We start from the raw sequence: 20,986 nt of genomic DNA on the forward strand, positions 1-20,986 counted from the left end.
CCCACGGCTGTGCTGTCAGCTGGGAGGGAAGGATCCTGCCGGGAAATTCGGGCAGGCTGTGCTGACATCTATCGGCAAGAGCTCCTTCCGAGGCAGCCCAGCCTTTGCCTTGAGGACTCAGTCCACCAGGATTAGGTGTGTAATCCTCGGGATTGGGCAGGCAGCATTCCCGGGGCAGTGTAATCCACACTTCTCCAAGTCTCTCGGCATCCCGGTGCTCTGTGTCTGATTTTAATCTTTCCCCAAAGCATCTGCTGTAAAACTCACAGAGAATGGGGCAGGCACCTGGAACAGCAGAGACCTCATTCCTGCTTGACTGCTGTCCAAAGGTGGATTTTGGTTCCTGCCATGAAATATTCAGGGAGTTTGGTGTTCAGGGCTGGAATTACTGGAATGAAGGAGAAAAATGCTTCCCTGGCATGGAGGGAGCAAAGTTTAGGAACCAATGGGTTGAAAATGGGAGTGAAGGGGGAGACAGCAAGGGAGGAGGGGAGTGCAAAGAGGTGCACTGAATTTCCTTTGCTGTGCTGGGAAGATGCTGGGGTTTCAGTGAATAACTGTTGTCCTTATAGCAAATACTGGGAGCAGCAAAGCCCTGGCTCTTCCCAGGCTTTTTGCACTTCCTGCCTCTGACTGCATCCAAAAGGGTTGTGGATTCCCAGTCCCAAAAAATGTCCAAGGCCAGGCTGGACAGGGCTTAGAGCAACCTGGTCCAGTGGAAGGTGTCCCTGCCTATGGCAGGGGGTGGAATGGGACGAGCTTTAAGGTCCCTTCCATCCCAAATCATCCTGTAATCCTCTGGCTGTGCCTACAGGGTGCTCTTTAGAGGATAGTTGAGGTTTGGAGCCCCGTGGTAGCTGTAACCTCACCAAATTACACAGCAGCCATTTCCTGGAACACCAGTCATTTTGGGATTCTCCGAGGCTGGGGCGCCTCCCTCGCGCTGCGGGAAACGAGCCGGGAGCGGAAAGTGCGGAGCTCAGCAGGGCTGGACACGGCCCCATGTCCCACCCCGACCTCCCCCTGCCCTGCAGGAACCCCCTCCTGGGGCTGGGGAGCCCCAGCTCCAGGAACATGAGCTGCAGGAGCTGCTCAGCCCTTTCTGGGAGTGCTGAGCTCTTCAGTTGCACAGGGGCTGATCTGGGGAGGTGTCAGGCTGTGAAATCACCGGAGGAGTCTGCGGGGCAGCCTCACTTCAGGGGGAACAAAACCACCAGCGTGGAAGCAGGGCGAGGTGGATGCTGGGGATTCCACCCACGGGGAGAGGGAACAGAGGCCTTTGCAAGAGCAGCTCCCGTGCGCGGCCAAATCTGCCTTTCCCAAAGGATGGCTGCCTTTCCCAAATCTGCCTTTCCCAATGGACGGCTGCCTTTCCCAAATCTGCCTTTCCCAATGGACGGCTGCCTTTCCCAAATCCTCCTTTTCCAAAGGACAGCTGCCTTTCCCAAATCCACTTTTCTCAAAGGACAATGGCCTTTCCCAAATCTGTCTTTCCCAAAGGAAGGTTTCCTTTCCCAAATCCTCCTCTCCCAAAGGATGGCTGCCTTTCCCAAATCCACCTTTCCCAAATCCACCTTTCCCAAATCCTCCTTTCCCAAAGGACAGTTGCCTTTCCCAAAGGACAGTTGCCTTTCCCAAATCTGCCTTTCCCAAATCTGCCTTTCCCAAAGGACTGCTGCCTTTCCCAAAGGATGGCTGCCTTTCCCAAATCTGCCTTTCCCAAAGGACAGTTGCCTTTCCCAAAGGATGGCTGCCTTTCCCAAATCTGCCTTTCCCAAGGGATGGTTGCTGAGGGTGACCTCACTCCTCAGAGCTCCCAGCACCTCGGGGCACTGCTGCCTGGGAGAGGGGCAGGGTGTATCCCAGTAAAGCCTCTCCCGCAGTGCAGCTGCAGGAATTGCGGCAGGAATTGCGGCGATCCCGTCCGGGGCTGTTGGGAGATAAGAGGCCGAGCCCGCGGCGTTCTGGCGCGGTTATCTCGCCATTGTTTGCTCAATGCTGCATGAGGACATTTTTGCCAGGCATTAGCACAGAGTGACTCAGTAAATCCAGTTGCACGGGGTTCAGAGGGCACTGCCTCTCCTTGTTCGTGGATTTATCAGAGCGGCAGCACCTCGGAGTGCCGGGGTTAAAAAAATACCCACAGGCACCTTGCAACAGCGTGGAGGTGACTGATCCTCCCCGGGGCCTCTGCCTGCACCTCCCAGAGATTGCAAAAAAACCAAACTTGGCTTCCATGCCGGGGTTTGACTGGGCTTGTACCACAGTCCTGAGTCTCTGCAGGGTGGAAATCCCACACTGAGAATTCTGTCTGCATGTCAGCATCAGGGGGTCGCTGATCTGCCCCTCAAAATTGCAGATAAACTCAGGATATTCCCCCAGTTCCTTCCCAAGAGGTTGCAGATAAACTCAGGATATTCCCTCAGTTCCTTCCCAAGAGGTTATTTGTGTCTGCAGAGGTTTTGTCTCTCTGCTGAGGAGGCAAATCAGCAGAGATTTGTTTGGTTTTTCCTTAAGACTCCTGCAAGGCTGAATTCCTGTCTGCTTCCCAGCATGGAATTTGGGGTTTTTCTGGAAGGGAACACTAAATTGCCTGTGGTTTTGGTAAGAGAAGATGATACTTCTGTGGCTTTTAGAGGCTCTACGGTTTAGGCAGGCCTGGTCAGAACTAGTCTAGAACATGTTCGTAATCCCAGTGCTCTGTTTTGGAATTAAAAACAGGTGAATGTCAAATGCTGGATCAGAGGCAGCTGAGCTGAGTGCTCAGTGTTGGGTTTGACTTTGGGAATGAGTGGGTGTGCAGCAGGGATGTCTGCTCTTCCCATGGGAGTGCTCCTCTGGCATCTCCCAAATCCAGTGCTAGTGCTGGGATTGCTGGGATGCTCATTCTCTTCTGGCCTCTGGACTGCTGCTCACCAGCTTTTCCTCTTCCCTTTGGGAAACCTGGCAGGGAATCTGCTGACTGCTGTGGAAAAATCCCTGCTGGCCTGGGAAGCAGAGGGATTTATTGTTTTTTCCTTCTCTGGTTTTGCTTCCGGTTGAAGGGGAAAGATTTGGGGATTTCACGCTATCATACAGGTTTGGGATGGAACTCTGTGGGATGGGATGTAGTCAGGGCCATCCGTCAGGTGGGGTGGATGAGAGTTCCAGGCTGGAAACTGGGATTTGAAAATCCAGGTCTGGCCAGACTAAAAACCAGCCTCTGGATGTGGCTCTGCTGCTGCCTGAGCATGGAAACACAAAACTCATGGTGGGCAGGGCTGGATCTAGTTTGGGACAACTCAGAGTGCAAAACAGGCACCACCATCCTGCCTTGGGAAGAAGTGTCCAAGGCCAGGCTGGACAGGGCTGGGAGCACCCTGGAATAGTGGAAAGTGTCCCTGCCCATGGGATGAGCTTTAAGGTCCCTTCCAACCCAAACCATTCCAGGATTCCTGTTAAAAGGACAGCACCAAGCCCTTCCCAGGGATGGTTCCCTGTACCTCTGGAGTGCAGATTGCAGGTGGCTTTTGAACCTGGGAGCTTGAATTCCTTTGCACCTTGAAATCCACGGGGTGCTGGAGCAGCTCCCTTTAATTTCCCAGCTTTGACATGGGACACATGGCTTTGGTTATCCAGGTGTTCCATGGAAACCTGATCAGCCACAATGTCAGCTCCTTGCAGGATTCACCAGATCCAGCAAAAACAGCTCCTGGCTGCAGCTCCCATCCCATCCTTCTCCAGAATTAAAGCTCCTCAGTACAAATCCCCTTGGCACAACTCTTTTATGTGTTCTCTGCCCCCTGGGTCAGTGCAGACCTGCTCCAGCCCCTCCTGTGGAACGTTCCCCAAACCCCATCGATGGACCTGAGCCCGTCCTTCCACCTGGGCAATCCCAGCAGATAACCACGGGGTGAGCATTGCTGTTCCCCACTCCAGCTGGTTTTTGGAGTCTCTCAGGGCTGTCCTTCCAGAGGTAAAGGGCTGGTCTGGCACTCTGTGTCCCACGTGCCCTTCAAGCCAGGCTTTTCCTTTGTTCCCGTTAATCTCCGCGTGTGCGGCTCCGGTGGCTTTAGAGGGCTGGATAACTGGGCTTGAAAAACTGCTTATAAGGACAGATCCAACACAGATAAAACACCCAGAGCTCGTGTCGGGAGCAATCAGAGGCTGGCATTTCTTTTCCAAACATCTCTGGAAGCCAGAGATCTTTGGTTGGTTGGTTTTTTGGCTTTGCGAGCCAGGAAAATCCATCAGCTGGGAAAAAAATAGCTCAGCCCAGCTTTTAGCTCCTCATCCCAGCTGAAAGAACAGCGTCAGCTGTGCAGGGATGGAGCCTGCTGTGCTTAGGAGTGAGCTGTGCTGCACCCTCAGCCTGCTCCAGCCTTTATCCCCAGCAAGGATAACCTGGATCTTGGGCTGGTGTTATGGAGGGATAGCCTGGATTTTGGGCTGGCTGGTGTTATGGAGGGGTAATCTGGATGGTGTTATGGAGGGGTAATCTGGATGGTGTTATGGAGGGACAACCTAGATGGTGATGTGGAGGGATAACCTGAATATTGTGCTGGATGGTGTTATGGAGGGATAACCTGGATGATGTTATGGAAGAATAACCTGGATGGTGTTAGGGGCTGATAACCTGGATGGTGTTATGGAGGAATAACCTGGATGTTTGGGCTGGGTGGTGTTATGGAGGGATAACCTGGTTGATGGGCTGGATGGTGTTATGGAGGGATAACCTGGATGTTTGGGCTGGATGGTGTTATGGAGGGATAACCTGGATGATGTTATGGAAGGATAGACCTGCATGGTGTTATGGAGGGATAACCTGGATGTTGGGAGGGCTGGATGGTGTCATGCAGGGATAACCTGGATGATGTTATGGAGGAATAACCTGGATGATGTTATAGAGGACTAACCTGGATGGTGTTATGGAGGGATAACCTGTATTTTGGCCTGGGTGGTGTTCCTGGGGAGGGGAGCTCAGGATCACAGCAGTTCCCCACTGTGACTGGTGGGTCCCAGTGCAGTTCATTAATGAAGTTCTGATGGCTCCTCAGCCCGTGTGCTATCCCAGAGAATCCCCTGTGTTCCTTGGAGTCTTTGAAGGGCCACTCCCACCTCCCACATCCTCAGAGGGCTGGACTTTGAGCAGGTCCTCGGTCCCTTTGATGTCCCTCTGGCCGGGGCTGCTCCGCATGCCTGAGGCCTGAGCTCACAGAGCGCCGCTGCCTTCCCCTTCCAGCAGCTCCCTCGGGATGTTCCTGCCCTTCCTGAGGACCCAGCAGCTCTCCCCTGCTTTAGGGATAAACAGCATTCATTCTCCAGATTTCCACACATTCCTGCTCCAGCACAAGATCCTGGAGATGCTTGTGGTGCATCTCATTTGTGGAGAGCATCCACAGATACCCCAGTTTTGCTGTTGGAAGAGGCTTTGAGAGGCCAGCACTTCTTTGGCTTGTAAAATGCAGAGTTTTCCTGCATTGCAGAATGAAACTCAGCTCATTTACATCCGTACAATGTCCAATAACAGCAAAGCTTCCTGAAAAACCGGGGCTGGCCTCTGCCCTGGGCTGTTTGCACGGCACTGACTCACTTGGGAATTGTCTCCTTGGCTCAGGCCGGGGTTGACCTTCAGGTTACAGCAGTGGGAGGGTGACTTTCCTCACTGCTCCATCCCAGACCTTTCTGAGCAAGGTGCCAATGATTTTCCATCCTGGAATGACTCCAGCTGCCCCTTTTGGTTTAAAAATAGCCCAATTTAACCCCAACACCTTGTGGCATCCCTGGCGATATCACCCGGCTGGGATTCACAAGTTCTGGTACAAATGTTTTATTGTGGTGCCAGGCTTAGGAGAAAAACTTTCTGCACTGCCAGGGAATTATTTAGGCTGGAAACCTGCTGGTGTGGGTTAATGAATTGCACACATGGAATGAGCCAGGAAAACAAGGAGTAACCAAATGTGACCCTCACTGGCATCTCGTCCTCACAGAGACCTTGCTACAGCTCTGGCCACGCATTACCTTGCATTAAATGCTTCTGCAGAGCTTTATTCCCATTTTTCCCTCATCTCCATGAGGCTGAGGGCAGCAGAACTCTCTGTCCCTAGGGAAGGGCTCAGGGACACCGTGGCCATCTCTGCATCAGACCAGGGGCTGCTTTCTGCTCTTCCCTCGCAGCACCTGGAACCCATCGCAACAGAATTGCTTCCCTCAGCTGCAACATCCTAAAATAGCTGCTCTGGTTTCTTTTAAAAATAGTCTGTTCTGGGTGTCATTCCCTGCTAAAATTGTGTCTCTGAGTCCTGCTGGGACAGGGGAGGGGACGGGGGCCAGGTGGGAGCATGGGCTGGTTCAGAGAGGTGGCCACGTGTGAGCCGTGCCCTTGAGCTGCTCTGCTCATGGGCTTGGAGCTGTGGGGCTGGGCTGGGGATGCCAGGATGGACTGCCAGGGTGGCTGTGGAGCTGGGGCAGTGCTGGGCTGGGGATGAACTGCCAGGGCTGGCTGTGGAGCTGGAGCAATGTTCTAGGCTGGGGATGAACTGCCAGGGTGGCTGTGGAGCTGGAGCAATGTGCCAGGTGCTGGTGACCACCATGGGAAGGAGGATGCTCAGAGTCAGGCCCTGCAGAGGCTTTAGCTGTTCTGGGAAGCAGCTCAGCACCTCACACATCAGCAGGCTGCTGACACAGACACAGCAGCTCTGGCTCCAGGGCCAGGCAGGGACTGGGCTTTTGCAGTTTCTGATTTCCCAACATAAATTCAAAGGAATCGAATCCTTTGATAGTTGCTCTTGCCAACAGGTTTCTTGCACTGAAGCTGCTCCTGCTCTGAGCGGGTTAAGAACCATAAAATCCCAGAGTGGTTTGGGTTGGGAGGAGCTTAAAGCTCATCTCATTCCACCCTCCTTCCATGGACAGGGACATCTTCCACAGGAATCACAGAATCCCAGAATGGTTTGGGTTGGAAGGGACCTTAAAGCTCATCCCATTCCACCCTCTGCCATGGACAGGGACACTTTCTAGTGGACCAGGTTGCTCCAAGTCCCATCCAGCCTGGCCTTGGACACTTCCAGGGATTGAGCAGGCACAGCTTCTCAGGGATGTGGTGGCCAGGGGCCACAGGAGCAGCAGTAGGTGAGAGGTGAGCTCAGGAAAGCCCTCAGGATCCATGGAACCATCTGAGCACAGCAAATCCCAACAGCACCAAGCCCAAGAGGTCACCTTGTCCTTGTGCAGGTCCTGCTCAGGGGGCCCCTGGTCCCTGCAGAGCCCTTTGAACCTCAAACAGGCAGCACAAAAAGGTTTTCCACGATTTTTAGAGCAGCACTGCATCCTGCAGACTTTAGGAATGACTTCATTCACAGTTCAGGGCTTCCTCTCAAATCTGGGGTTCTGCCACTTGTGTGCACCCCACACATCTGCACAAGCCACTCGGGGTGCTTTGGAATTGTCTCCCTTCTCCCTCCCTCCTCAGGGAGAGACTTAGGAGGTATTTGGAGGTAATTATTGCTTTTATTCGGTGCTAAAGCAATAATTTGGAGGGATCGCTGGAAAACCGGCAATTTCCTGCCAGTGAGTGACAGATGTTTTGCTGTGTTTGAGATGTGCTTTCAGGCTCCTACTAATTACCATGACACAAATTGGCAGGAGTTTTCTTCCCAGGCTCCCAGCTCTAATTTTGCCTTTTTTTCTTTCTTTTTTTTTCTTTTCTGTTATTTTCATTTTTTCAGAAAGGTGGAGTCTCCACGTTGTGGCACTGAAGAAATGATGCAGAGTTAGGGGCTTGTGTTCAAACATGGTTTTCCTAACTTCTCCTCCCTCCCTGCCAGGTTCCTACCCCTCTCCCAAGGCTGGGGCCACGCTGGTGGTCTACAAGGACTTGTTGGTGCTTTTTGGGGGGTGGACCAGGCCGAGCCCTTACCCCCTGCACCAGCCTGAGAGGTTCTTCGATGAGATCCACACGTACTCCCCCTCCAAAAACTGGTAAGAGCAGGCTTTGATCCTGGAGAAATGGCTCTGGAATGCAGCTGGAGGAATGCCTGGGAAGCTGTGCGTGGTCCTGGTTTCCCAGGTGTGTCTCTAATGCTCTTTTGAAACAAAAAAAAGCCACACAAGCACAGCAGAGCTGAGGACAGGGTGCTGCCAAGCAGCTCGTGGGTGCTGTTGCTTCCATATGGTTCTGGACTTGTACCTAAATATTCCAGGCTTCCTGAGCATCCCCATCCAGGTGGGAAGCCTGGGTGTTTTAAGTGCCTTATCACTTTGGCTGGGAGCACTGAGGTGTTTCTGAGATAAGCCTGAAGTGCTGGAGGTCTTGTTTTCAGTGATGATCCAAAACTCAGCTCCCTCGGGGAGATGTGATAAATCAGATTTCTGCATCATTTCAACTTCTGCCTTTACAGCTCCGGGACTGGAGCATCCAGCAGTGTCCATGGAGCTGGCAGGAATTTTCCTTTTCCCTTTAAACATCATTTGGCTGATTTTAGACTCAGCTTTCTCACTGATGGTGTGTGTGAGAAGGGAAATGCTGTATCAAAGAGAAGGTTCCTGCTCCTCTTGTGCTGAGAACTTTTCATCCTCCAAAGTATCAATTATCCAGAGCACTTTGGGCAGTGTCATTACAACTCTGTAATTAAGATTTCCAATTCTCTTGGAAAGAATTTGAGGCAAACTTAATTGGAAGGGGAGATGTTCCCAAGTTGGCCATGAGACTTGGTCATGCCTTAAAAATGTTTAGCACATTGGGATTTCTAATTAGTTGAGTTGCTATTTGGATATTTGGAGGTTTTCCCTGTGGTTTTCCTCCATTACATGTTCTTGAGGACTTTGCAGGCCTTTGGGATTTTTTGTTTGGCCTTTCATCCAACATTTTCCTTCACTGGGGCATGTGTTCTTGCCTCTGTTCCCAGGTGGAACTGCATCATGACGACCCACGGCCCCCCTCCCATGGCAGGACACTCCTCCTGTGTCATCGAGGACAAAATGATCGTTTTTGGGGGCTCCCTTGGATCCCGACAGATGTAAGTTTGGGGGCAGGGTGGCTGACAGTAACCCATGTGAGCCATGAGGGGGGTTAAGATGGTCTTGGGATCACTCATGAGGAATTTCCTGCAGGATTTTGGGGTCTGCCTGCTGCCTTAGCACACCCTTCACCTCTCACAGCAAATCCCAAGCACCAACCTGCAAAAATCCCAATTCTGCCATAAAACCCAGCCCTGAACCTGAGTTCCACATCCCTGGTTGTATCCTCAGCCCGTGTTGTCTCATCCCTGCAGGAGCAACGACGTGTGGGTGCTGGATCTGGAGCAGTGGGCTTGGTCCAAGCCCAGCATCTCAGGGCCCAGCCCTCACCCGCGCGGGGGCCAGTCCCAGGTGAGCTGAGCCAGAGGGAAGCAGGCACAGCCTCGCTCCCCCTCCATGGCTTCATTCATTCATCCATTCATTCATTCATTCATTCATTCATTCATTCATTCATTCATTCTCTCCCTGGTTATCTGTGGGGCCCTTGCCCGCCAGGCCCTCTCCCCCAGTGACTCAGAGCTGTAATGAACACATCCCTGCTCTATCCCACTCGTGCCCCTATGTGGCACCTCAGATCAGTGGAGAGGCAGCACAGCCTGGTTTGGCTCCAGGCCCTTGTGACTGCTCTGCTCTTCCAGTCCTGGAATTGACTCGGGATTGCTCCTGCTCCAAGCTCAGCTCCAGCAGCACCTGCTGGGGCAGGGAGCTCATGGCTGTCACCTGGCCTGAGGCAGCTGTCCCCATCTGGGATGCTCAGTGATCCCCAGAGTGGGACTGGTCCCAGCAGGGCTCGGATGGCTCGTGCTGGAATGTGCCTTCCATGCCCTGGGAATGAAGCCCATGGGGATCCATTCATGGGGATCAGTGGAGAGGCAGCACAGCCTAGTTTGGCTCCAGGCCCTTGTGATTGCTCCTCTCTCCTGATCGTGGGATTGCTCCTGCTCCAAGCACAGCTCCAGCAGCACCTGCTGGGGCAGGGAGCTCATGGCTGTGGCTGTCACCTGGCCTGAGGCAGCTGTCCCCATCTGGGATGCTCAGTGATCCCCCAGAGTGGGGCTGGTCCCAGCAGGGCTCGGATGGCTCATGCTGGAATTTGCCTTCCATGCCTTGGGAATGGAGCCCACGGGGATCCCTCACCCAGCAGCAGCACTGATCAGACACTGCTGCCACACCTGCCCTCCCAAACAATCCTTCCACCCTCCCCTCCTTTGCACAGGGGTGTCGGGGCCCTGGAGCTTTGGGAAGGGTGATTGCTGTCCTTGGAGAGAGGAACTGGTTTGGGACGAGGGGTGGGATGAGCCCTGCATCCTGCTCTGTCCCAGGCAAAACCAGCTCCATTCCTCATCCTGGGGCACACAGACCCCAGCAACGCCCATGCAGTGAGAACCTGCCTCTGTCTGCCCTTGGAGGCCTGGCCAAAAATCCTTCCCGGGCTGAAACTCTCTTTTGTCCCCTGCAGATCGTGATAGACAACGAGACCATTTTGATTCTGGGAGGCTGCGGGGGTCCCAATGCAGTGAGTACCTGGAGAGCAGGGACATCACCATCCCCCTGGCACCTGGGGCTGCATTTGGGATGGGGGGACTCTGCATGTTGGTGGCATTTTATTCCTCAAGTCTGGGCACCCACCTGGTAGATTTTCCAGAGAAGCTGTTCAGCTGTTGCTGGAGCTGCTTTAATTATCACCCCAGGCGCTCTCTGAGCAGCTCCCTGGGTTCACTGAGGCTCGTCAGGATGAGCCCTGACTTTGTACTGGGATAGCAGATGGCAATGAAGGGATTTATCCATGGCCATAGCGGGGTGTAGTCACTCATGGGTGATTAGCTCCTGCTCTAGGTCAGCATCTTCTGTCTGCAGCAGCAAAGCACCACTCCCACCATGGCCCTGATGGGCTGAGCCCAGCAGCAAACTGGGCTAAAACTCGGCCTGGGCTCCTAAAACTCAGCCTGGGCTCCTAAAACTCAGCCAGGGCTTCTGAATCTCAGCCAGGGCTCCTGAATCTCAACCTGGGCTTCTGAATCTCAGCCAGGGCTCCTGAATCTCAGCCTGGGCTTCTGAATCTCAACCTGGGATCCTGAATCTCAGCCTGGGATCCTAAATATCAGCCTGGGATCCTAAAACTCAACCTGGGATCCTAAAGCTCAGCCTGGGCTCCTGAATCTCAGCCTGGGCTCCTAAATATCAGCGTGGGATCCTAAAACTCAACCTGGGCTCCTGAATCTTAACCTGGGCTTCTGAATCTCAGCCTGGGCTCCTGAATCTCAACCTGGGCTCCTAAATATCAGCCTGGGCTCCTGAATCTCAGCCTGGGATCCTGAATCTCAGCCTGGGATCCTAAAACTCAACCTGGGTTCCTAAAACTCAGCCTGGGTTCCTAAAACTCAGCCTGGGCTTCTGAATCTCAGCCTAGACTCCTGAATTCCAGCCCAGACTCCTGAATGTGTGACCCTTCCCTCCCCAGCTGTTCAAAGACGCCTGGTTGCTGCACATGCAGGCCAACCCCTGGACGTGGCAGCCGCTCAAGGTGGAGAACGAGGATCACGGAGCCCCGGAGCTGTGGTGCCATCCTGCCTGCAGGGTACGAACACAGGGGGTCCCTGCTCCCTCACACACACCCCTCCCTCTTTATTCCCTGCCCAAAATGCTCCGTAACCTCTTCTCCCCAGCACCAAGGCTCCTCCTGATGTCTGTTCCCTGCTCTCCCACAGGTGGGGCAGTGCGTCGTGGTCTTCAGCCAAGCTCCCAGCGGGAGAGCCCCGCTGAGCCCCAGCCTCAACTCCCGCCCGTCCCCCATCAGCGCCACGCCGCCCGCCCTGGTGCCCGAGACGCGGGAATTCCGCTCCCAGTCCCCCGTCAGGAACACGGACGAGGCTCCCTGCGTCAACGGCCGCTGGGGCACCCTCCGTCCCCGCAGGCAGACGCCGTCGGGCTCGCGGGAGGGCAGTCTGTCCCCGGCCAGAGGGGACAGTTCCCCGGTGCTCAACGGCGGCACGGTGTCACCCGGAGCGGCGCCGCCCGGCGGGGCCTCCCTGGACAGCCCCGTGCAGGCCCTGTCCCCCAGCACCCCCTCGGCCGCCGAGGGATTCGACCTCAAGGTGGGGCCGGCCCTGGCGCCGCGCCGGGGCTCGCTGCCGGAGCAGAGGGATCTGCGCCTGGCCTCCGTGGAGCTGGGCTGGGAGCAGAAGCCCACGTCCCTCCTGTGCCAGCTGGACGGCGCGGAGGGCAGGACAGCGGGCACGCGGAACCCCCCGGAGCACACCAACGGCATCCACACGCCGCCCCACGCCGCCCTGCCCGGGGCCGTGTCCCCCGGCGCGCTCCGCCGCAGCCTCGAGGCCGTCAAAGCCCTCTCCTCCAAAGCCACCTCGGCCTCGGCCGCGCTCAGCCCTCCCCTGGCCTCGTCCCCGGGCTCGCCGGGCGCCGAGCCGGGCTCCGTGCGGCCCAGCAGCACCCAGGGCGAGGGGCACTCGCTGCCCCCCATCGCCCGGCGCCTCGGGCACCACCCGCCGCAGTCGCTGAACGTGGGCAAGCCGCTGTACCAGAGCATGAACTGCAAGCCCATGCAGATGTACGTGCTGGACATTAAGGACACCAAGGAGCAGGGACGAGTCAAGTGGAAAGTGTTCAACAGCAGCTCCGTGGTGGGGCCGCCCGAGACCAGTTTACACACGGTGGTGCAAGGCCGAGGGGAGCTGATCATATTCGGTGGCCTGATGGACAAGAAACAAAACGTCAAATATTACCCCAAAACAAATGCCTTGTACTTTGTGCGAGCAAAGAGATAATGCGGCCGCCGCCCGCCGCCCGTCCTTCCATCCCTGCGGCTCCTCCTCCTTCCCCAGCCCCTTCCCGACACGCAGGCGTTCAAACTGTGAATTAGGGAGCAGGAAATCAATAAAAGTCCAAGCAAATGCTCCAGCACTGCCCCGGCAGTTCCCAGTAAGACCCCAGTCGTGTTTACAGGCGGGGAAGGACCCGAGGATTCGGGGAGAGCAGCCAGGGAATTCCTCTGCTGCAGCCAGGATCTTCCTGGGTTTATTCTCTTAAGTGTTTGTGAGTCTCAGTCTCTCCGAAATTCCTCGTGGGTTGTGAGTAGAAGTGGTTTTATAGGAATAACCTAAATTGCAGCAGGCAGGAGGCTGTCAGCTTGATTAATTCCATGCTCAACTCCGTCAGGAAAACAATATCCCAGCAATATCCCTCTGGGAACCTCCCAGTGCTGCCAACCTTTGCTCGACACAAACATGATGCCTTTTTATTTTGCCTCTCACCTGCCACTCTCATCTCTGTCCTCCAGGCAGGACCAAAAGAAGGAGGAAAGGACATTTTTTTTGTGTCAAAATGCCAAAAATCTTGATTGTTAGCATCCCTCCTCTCCCTGCCCTGCTGGATCAGGCTTGGGAATCAGCCCTGATCCCCTCTGACCAGCAGAAATACTCTGAAAATCCTGTTATTCCCCCAAAACAGAGATATTTGGCTGCCAATTCCCTTCTAGACTTTAAGGTTTCATTTCATTGAACGGCCCAAACCCGTTCAAGGCCGAAGCAGCCCCTTGGAACCCGGGAGCAGGGTGGGTTTTCCAGGGAAAAGGACAGATCCTGGTAAATGTGAGGGCAGCCTCGATGCAGTAACTTCACCTCATCTTTGCACGTGCCTCCTTCCGCAAAGATTAAATCCAAATCCGAAGGGATTGAACCTGTGCGTCCTTCTGGGACAAGCCCTCCTTCCCTGTCCCCTCCAAGGGGGGGAAACGGGGCGGATTCTGCCAGGTTTTGGTCAACAACCTCCAGCACCCTCAAACCAGGGAGCCCTCCCCAAGCCGGCAGCGCCATGACGTGGTCCCTTCTTCCCAAAATTTTTCTTCTCCATCCCCACTGAGCTTTCTGCCGGTCGGAGCCTTAAATCCCATCCCAGCCGCGTGGGGACGGGGAGGGATTTGCTTCACCCGCGGCGTTTTCCACCTCTGTAAATAAACCCTTCATCAAATCCCACCTCTCCCATTCATCCCAGAACGATTTGGGAAAGCGAAATACAATTTTCCCTCCTCTCAAAAAATCCCCAGACCTCAGGAGCACCTCGGGTGAGCTGTGGAATTTTGGAATTTTCCTTCTCCACGCGATGGCCGCGGGGAAGGCGGTCGAGGCTTCGCCATCGATCCCCACGTCCCCTTTGCATGTTTTTTGTCATCCATCCCCAAAAAAAAGAGTGAAAGCCGGGGATGGATGGCACCTTGATGTCCTTCTCCCTGCAGAGCATCCCTCCAGGGCTGCTCTCCCACTTTCCATCCTGCCCCACTCCCAGGGTTCCCCTCCCGGGGTTCCCCGTCAGGAGATGCATGTTCTGTGCCCTTCAGAGAGATTCACCCCAAATTTGGGTCCCTGTCCCCGAGTCCCACGGGAGCTGCTGGTGCTGTGAGCGAGGTGTCCCCCCACCCACCGCGACTCAGGTGTATCCCCCGTCACTCCCGGGCCGAGAGCAGCAATGGGAAGCGATTCCGGTGATATTTAAAATCTTGTGTACATTTTGGGGGGGTTCATGGGGGTCCCTCCCCCCCTTCCCAACGAATTTTTAGTGGTTTAACAAATAAAAAGGAAAAGAAACGGATGGTTGGTCCTTTTGGGGAGGGGTGGGAGTGACTTGGAGGGGTTCTGCTGTGCTGCCATAAGTTTGGGGGTGAAAGGGGGGATTTGGGGTCTTTGTGTAGGAGAAGGGAAATATTTGTACAGGGAATGTTGGAGGAGTGGAGGGAGGTAAAGGGGGACACAGAGAATTTGGGAAGTTTCTTGGAGCCAGAAATCGGGGATGGGGACCCCAAAGCCTGTTGAGGTTGGAAACTGGGGATCCCAGAGCCTGTTGGAGCTGGGAATTCAGGGATCCCAAACCTTGTTTGGGATGGAAGTTTAGGATGGGACCCCAAAACCTGTCAGGGCTGGGAACTGGGGAACCCATGTCCTGCCTGTGCTGGAAATTGTGGATCCCAGGTCCTGCCAGGGTTGGGAATTAGGGACAGGGACCCAAAGGCTGTCCGCACTGGGAATGGGGAACTGGAATTGGAATTCCCAGTTTCCAAACCCTGTTAGGGATGGAAACTGGGAATGGGGATCCAAAAACTGCTGGAGATGGTAACCAGAGATGTCAAAGCCTCCCAGCTCTGGGAAATGGGACCCCAGAGCCAGTTTGGGCTGGAAATTGGTGATAAGGACCCCAAATCCTGCCAGTGTTGGGAACTGGGGATCCCACAACCTGTTGGAGATGGGAAATGGGGATGGGGATCCTAGAACCTGCTGGGGCTGGAAATTGGGACCCCAAGTCCTGCCAGTGGGGGAGATGCTGGAACCCAAAGCTTCAAGTGTCAGTGATTAGGGATGAGGGAGGGATCCAAAGCCTGGAAACCCTGGCAGTTGGGAACCCCAAATCCCAGCAGTGCTGGCAACTGGGGATGGGGACCCCCAAATCATTGCAGTGTCAGTAACTTGGAATGAGGACCCCCAAATCATTCCGGTGTCAGTAACTTGGGAGGGGGAGCCCCAAATCTTTGCAGTGTCAGTAATCTGGGATGGGAACCCCCCAAATCATTCCGGTGTCAGTAAGTGGGGATGGGGACCCCCCAAAATCCGCAGGGCCGGGGTCACTCCACGTGTGCCCCCAACTCACCGCGCACGCGCAGCTGTGCCTGGGCGTGGTCTCTGTAGCGCCCCGCCTATTTTCGTGACGTCACGACGAGGCGGAAGCTGCCTCAGGTGAGCGGCGGCGCCGCGTCTTAAAGGGACCGCACGGGAAAATTGGTGTGGGGGACAAGGATGGGGGGAATTTGGGGGGCAGCGGGTCCGGGGAGGGGACAGGGGCTGGGTCCCCTCCCTCCTAAATGCTGTGGGGGCACGGGATCAGCTGGGGGCAGCACAGACCCGCGGGGGTGGCAGGAACCCCTCGGGGAGTGCAGGGACCCCGTGTGGGATGTGAGGGACACCTTGGGAGGGTGGAGGGACACTGAGAGGGACAGGGACCCCGTGTGGGGTGTGAGGGACACTGAGGGGGACAAGGACCCCAGAATGGGCCTGTGAGGGACACTCTCGGAGGATGGAGGGACACTGAGGGGGGCAGGGACCCCGTGCGGGGTGTGAGGGACACTGAGGGGGACAAGGACCCCAGAATGGGTCTGTGAGGGACACCTTGGGAGGGTGGAGGGACACTGAGGGAAGCAGGGACTCTGTGTGGGGTTGTGAGGCTGTGAGGGACACCCTGGGGGGATGGTGGGACACTGAGGGGTGCAGGGACCCCAGAGTGGGGCACAGGAACCGGAGAGGGGCAGGGAAGCCATGGGAAGGCGGTGGGACCCTGTAGGGGGTGCAAGGACCCCAGAGAGGGGTCAGGGACTCCATAGGGAGGGCACAGACCCCATGGAAGGGGAGCAGGCACCTCACAGAGGAGTGTCAGGGACCCCGTGGGTGGTTTTGGGGAGGATGCTGGGACACGGGGGGTGTTTTAGGGGCCCGATGGAGGATTTAGGGGCCCTGGGAAGGGTGCCTGGACCTTGGGGTGGGGTCAGAAGGAGCCCCCAAAGCTGCACATGCAGTGACCCCATGGGGGAAGGGGGGCTCTTCGCCGTCCCCCAGGTTTGGGGGCCCATGGCAGAGCAGGACTGGGCGCTGGAGCCGGGCTGGCTCCTGTCCCCCGCCGGCCGCCCCTACCTGGACTCCATCGTGCACAAGAACCAGCGGAGAGTGTTCGGTGCGTGCCCCCCCTGCGCCCCCCAGCCGGGCTCTGAGCCCCCCCAGCCTGACCCCGAGCCCCTCCCCAGGTCTGCTGGAGCGCCCGGCGCTGCCGCCCGCGCTGGCGGTGCCCACGGTCACCTACAAACTCTTCCTGGCGGGCAGGAGCGGCGTCGGCAAGACAGCGCTGGTGGCCTGGCTGGGGGGGACCCTCGTGCCCCCCACCCACCACGAGACCCTGGGTACGGCTGGGGGGGACCCGGGGGTGACAATCCCCGCAGGCATCGAGGCCACAACGAGACCCTGGGTACGGCGGGGGGGGTCCGGGGGTGACAGTCCCCGCAGGCATCGAGGCCACAACGAGACCCTGGGTGCGGCCCAGGGTGTCCCGGGGGTGACAGTCCCACTGTCCCCGCAGGCATCGAGGCCGCAACGAGACCCTGGGTACAGCCCAGGGTGTCCTGGGGGTGACAGTCCCACTGTCCCCGTAGGGATTGAGGCCACCCCGGCCACCACGAGACCCTAGGTACGGATGGGGGGGTCCGGGGGTGACAGTCCCACTGTCCCCGCAGCCATCGAGGCCACCACGAGACCCTGGGTACGGCCGGGGGGGGACCCGGAGGTGACAGTCCCGCTGTCCCCGCAGGGTTCGAGGCCACCCTGGCTTCCACAAGACCCTGGGTAGAGTCGGGGTGACAGTCCCACTGTCCCCGCAGGCATAGAGGCCTCCCCGGCCACCATGAGACCCTGTGTATAACCCAGGGGTGTCCCGGGGCTGACAGTCCCGCTGTCCCCGCAGGGTTCGAGGCCACCCCGGCCACCACAAGACCCTGTGTATGGCCCGGCGGTGACAGTCCCGCTGTCCCCGCAGGCATCGAAGCCACCACGCTGTTCTGGCCGGCCAAGCCCCGCGGCAGCGGCCGCCCTGTCCTGTTCCAGCTGCACCTCTGGGACTGCGGGGACGGAGCGCTCAGGAAGTTCGAGCACCTGCTGCCCGTGAGCGGGGGATGCATTTTGGGGCTGGGGACGGTTTTGGGGCGGGGGACACCGCCGGGACCCCGCGGTGAGCGGTGTCCCCGTGCCCTGTAGGCCTGTAAGGAGGAGGCGGACGCCGCCCTGTTCCTGTTCTCCTTCACGGACCGCGCGTCCTTCGAGGAGCTGCCGGCGCTCATGGGCCGCGTGCTGGGCCCCGGGGACCGTCACCTCGTCAGGGTGGTCGTGGGCACCAAGTATCCTTTTGGGGGGTCCCCAAAGGTCACCCCATGGCGGGGGGATTGCACCCCTGGGGCTCTCAGTGCTTGGCGTGGCAGGGGCTGAGAACGGCGCACCAATGGATTCCTGACTCTTGCTGATTTTCAGGAGGTTTTGGGGGTTTTTTAGGTCTTCCTTGGCCCCCCCTGCCCGAAAATGGGTTCACACCCCCAGATTTCTCAGCATTTGGTAGCTCAGCAGGCTGAGAATGGTTACACCAATGGGTTCACGGCTCCTGCTAATTTTTAGGGGGTTTTGCCACCCTAAAGGAGATTTTTCAGGATGTTAGTGTCTCCCTTAACCCTATATCCCCCTCTCAGTCAAGATTGCACCCCCAGATTCCAAACCACTCAATACCTTGTTAGGCTGAGAACGTGCAACTCTCATTACACCTATGTGCCCTCAACTCCCGTTGACTTTTTAGGGAGTTTCTTTGGGTCACAACCCCCACTTATTTTCAGGGGGTTTTGGGGGGATTTCCTGGGTCTCTTCTGACCCTGTGTCCCCCACCATTCAGGTTTGCACCCCAGATTTCTCAGCACTTGTTATCTCAGCAGGCCGAGAACCTGCAACACTTCATTGCACCAATGGATTCACAATCCCCATTTCTCTATAGGTGGTTTTGGGGGGATTTTTCAGGGTGTTGATGTCTCCTTGACCCTGTGTCCCCCCAGTCAGGTTTGCACTCCCAGATTTCAAACCAGATTTCAGTGTTTGATTTCACTCAACACTGAGAACATGCAACTCTCATTACACCAATGAGTCCTCAACTCCCATTGATTTTTTAGAGGGTTTGAGGAGGGGTTGGGGTCACAACCCCCACTTATTTTCAGGGGGTTTTGGGGGAATTTCCTGGGTCTCTTCTGACCCTGTGTCCCCCCCAGTCAGCTTTGCACCCCCAGATCCCAAACCACTCAGTCCCTGGGCAGGCAGAGAACACTCCCACCTGGTTACACCGATGAGTTCCACACTCCCTTTGAACCTCAGGTGTTTCTCGGGGGATTTTCCGGGGCGTTGCTGTTTCCCTTGACCCTGTGTCCCCTCCCCACCCCAGATTCGACCTGGCCCCGCACACGGCCGTGACCGAGGGGGACGTTCGGGCCTTCGAGGGCTCGCAGGGGCTGCGGGTGCTGCGGGCCGGGGGCGCCGCGGGGCTGGCCCGGGTCGGCCCCGTCCTGGACGCCCTGGTGGAGGAGCTCTGGCGGCGCGACCAAGTGACCGCCGGGGTCACCCCCGGGGACACGGGGGACACCCCCACCTGAACCCCCTCTTGGGAAGGGTTTGGGGGGTGGGTGGGGTAAAAAGGTGGTTTTTTGTTAAAATCAATGATTTTCTATGAAAAAGATCATGGGTGGCCTGACTTGTCCGTTTTGGGGGGTGGGGATTTGGGGTGCTGGGGTAATGAAGATTTGGGGGTACTGGGGGATATGGGATCATCAAGAGGTGAGTGCTGCAGGATTTGGGGTGCAGAAGGTCCTAGGGGATTTGAATTTCACTGGGATAATGGAATGGGGGTGCTTGCAGGATTTGGGGTGCTGCAGATCCTGGGGGATTTGCATTTCAATGGGATCATGGAATGGGGGTGCTTGCAGGATTTGGGGTGCTGGGAGATGTGGAGTGCACTGGGATCCTGGGGATGGGGGTGCTGCACGATTTGGGGTGCTGGGGTAACGAAGATTTGGGGGTACTGGGGGATGTGGGGTGCAATGGGATCATCAAGAGGTGAATGCTGCAGAATTTGGGGTGCAGCAGGTCCTAGGGGATTTGAATTTCATTGGCATAATGGAATGGGGGTGCTGCACGATTTGGGGTGCTGGGGTAATGAAGATTTGGGGGTACTGGGGGATATGGGATCATCAAGAAGTGCGTGCTGCAGGATTTGGGGTGCTGCAGATCCCGGGGGATTTGGGGTTCAGTGGGATCATGGAATAGGGGTGCTTGCAGGATTTGGGGTGCTGCAGATCCTGGGGGATTTGGGGTTCAGTGGGATCACGGAATGGGGTGCTGGGCCTATTGGCAGATTTGGGGTGCTGTGGATCTTGGGGCTTTGGGGCTCTGTGGGTATTTGGGGATGTGGCTGCAGAGGGATTATGGGAACAGGGGTGCAGATTTGGAGTGCTGTGGGATTTGAGGTGTTTTGGGGTGCTGGGGGGTTTGTGGCGCTAGAGGTGAAGGGATTGGGGTGCTGTGGGTGCTGCAGAGATTGGGGGTGCTGTGGGACTTGGGGTGCTATGGAAGAGGCAGGATTTGGGGTGCTGCAGGATCATGGGGACAGGGCTGCTGAGGGATTTGAGGTGCTGGAATTGATGGGATTAGGGCACTGTGGGATTTGGGGTGCAATGGATGATCCAGGGTTTGAAGTGCTATCGGATTTAGGGTGCCGTGGGTGATGGGATTTAGGGTGCTGTGGGTGGTGGGATTTGGGGTGCTGTGGGTGATGGGATTTGGGGTGCTGTGGGATTTGGGGTGCTGTGGGATTTGGGGTGCCGTGGGATTTATGGTGCTGTGGGTGATGGGATTTGGGGTGCTGTGGGTGATGGGATTTGGGGTGCTATGGGATTTGGCGTGCTGTGGGTGATGGGATTTGGGGTGCTGTGGGATTTGGGGTGCTGTGGGTGATGGGATTTGGGGTGCTGTGGGATTTGGGGTGCTGCAGGTCCATGAGGACGGCGGTGCTGAGGATTTGGGGCCCGGGCAGCCCCCCCAGACCGGTCCCCCCCAAACCCCCCGGTATCGAACTGGTGGGCGGGGGGCGTGGCCGGTAGTAACCGCGTGGCCCCGCCCCCTGCAGCCATTGGCTGCCGCCCCCCCGCCCTTCCCACGCCGATTCATGAATGAAAGGGGAGGGGGCGGGAGGGGGGGGCGCCTTCACCCCTTCAGGACCGGGTTTGGGGGGGTCCCCGCGGGGCTGCGGGACCCCCGAACCCCCTCCAGGGCCGTGCCCCACCTTGGGGGGGCTCCCACAGCCCCCTCCCCTCCCCCCAGCCGCGTCCCTCCCTGGGGCGCGCGCCCTCCCAGTGCCGTACTGG

The 20,986-nt window shown here is 56.9% G+C and overlaps 2 protein-coding genes across 2 annotated transcripts in view; both read left to right on the top strand.

Moving 5' to 3' along the window:
• The window catches only part of FBXO42 (F-box protein 42), a 51,778-nt gene extending 37,199 nt beyond the window's left edge, over positions 1-14,579 (top strand). The window contains exons 5-10 of the mRNA XM_058818724.1: positions 7,806-7,959; positions 8,886-8,996; positions 9,252-9,348; positions 10,457-10,513; positions 11,459-11,575; positions 11,706-14,579. Of these exons, the coding sequence (XP_058674707.1) occupies positions 7,806-7,959; positions 8,886-8,996; positions 9,252-9,348; positions 10,457-10,513; positions 11,459-11,575; positions 11,706-12,782 (1,613 nt within the window). The 3' untranslated portion in view covers positions 12,783-14,579. The remainder of the gene's footprint in view (positions 1-7,805; positions 7,960-8,885; positions 8,997-9,251; positions 9,349-10,456; positions 10,514-11,458; positions 11,576-11,705) is intronic.
• A 2,012-nt stretch (positions 14,580-16,591) lies between these two features.
• Positions 16,592-19,252, top strand: CPLANE2 (ciliogenesis and planar polarity effector complex subunit 2). Its single transcript, XM_058818901.1, has 5 exons — positions 16,592-16,725; positions 16,796-16,948; positions 17,578-17,702; positions 17,796-17,935; positions 19,012-19,252. The coding sequence occupies exons 1-5, from the start codon at positions 16,623-16,625 to the stop codon at positions 19,217-19,219; spliced, it is 729 nt and encodes a 242-aa protein (XP_058674884.1). The 5' UTR covers positions 16,592-16,622; the 3' UTR covers positions 19,220-19,252.
• Positions 19,253-20,986: the final 1,734 nt, after the last annotated feature.

The sequence above is a fragment of the Ammospiza caudacuta genome, chromosome 22 (assembly GCF_027887145.1).
Source record: "Ammospiza caudacuta isolate bAmmCau1 chromosome 22, bAmmCau1.pri, whole genome shotgun sequence".
NCBI classification, from domain to species: domain Eukaryota; kingdom Metazoa; phylum Chordata; class Aves; order Passeriformes; family Passerellidae; genus Ammospiza; species Ammospiza caudacuta.

Coding starts and splice junctions, on each gene's coding strand:
- CPLANE2 (XM_058818901.1), top strand. CDS start 16,623: ATGGCAGAGCAGGACTGGGCGCTGGAGCCGGGCTGGCTCCTGTCCCCC. Junction 17,703..17,795: donor AGTTCGAGCACCTGCTGCCC/GTGAGCGGGGGA, acceptor CGTGCCCTGTAG/GCCTGTAAGGAGGAGGCGGA. Junction 17,936..19,011: donor AGGGTGGTCGTGGGCACCAA/GTATCCTTTTGG, acceptor TCCCCACCCCAG/ATTCGACCTGGCCCCGCACA.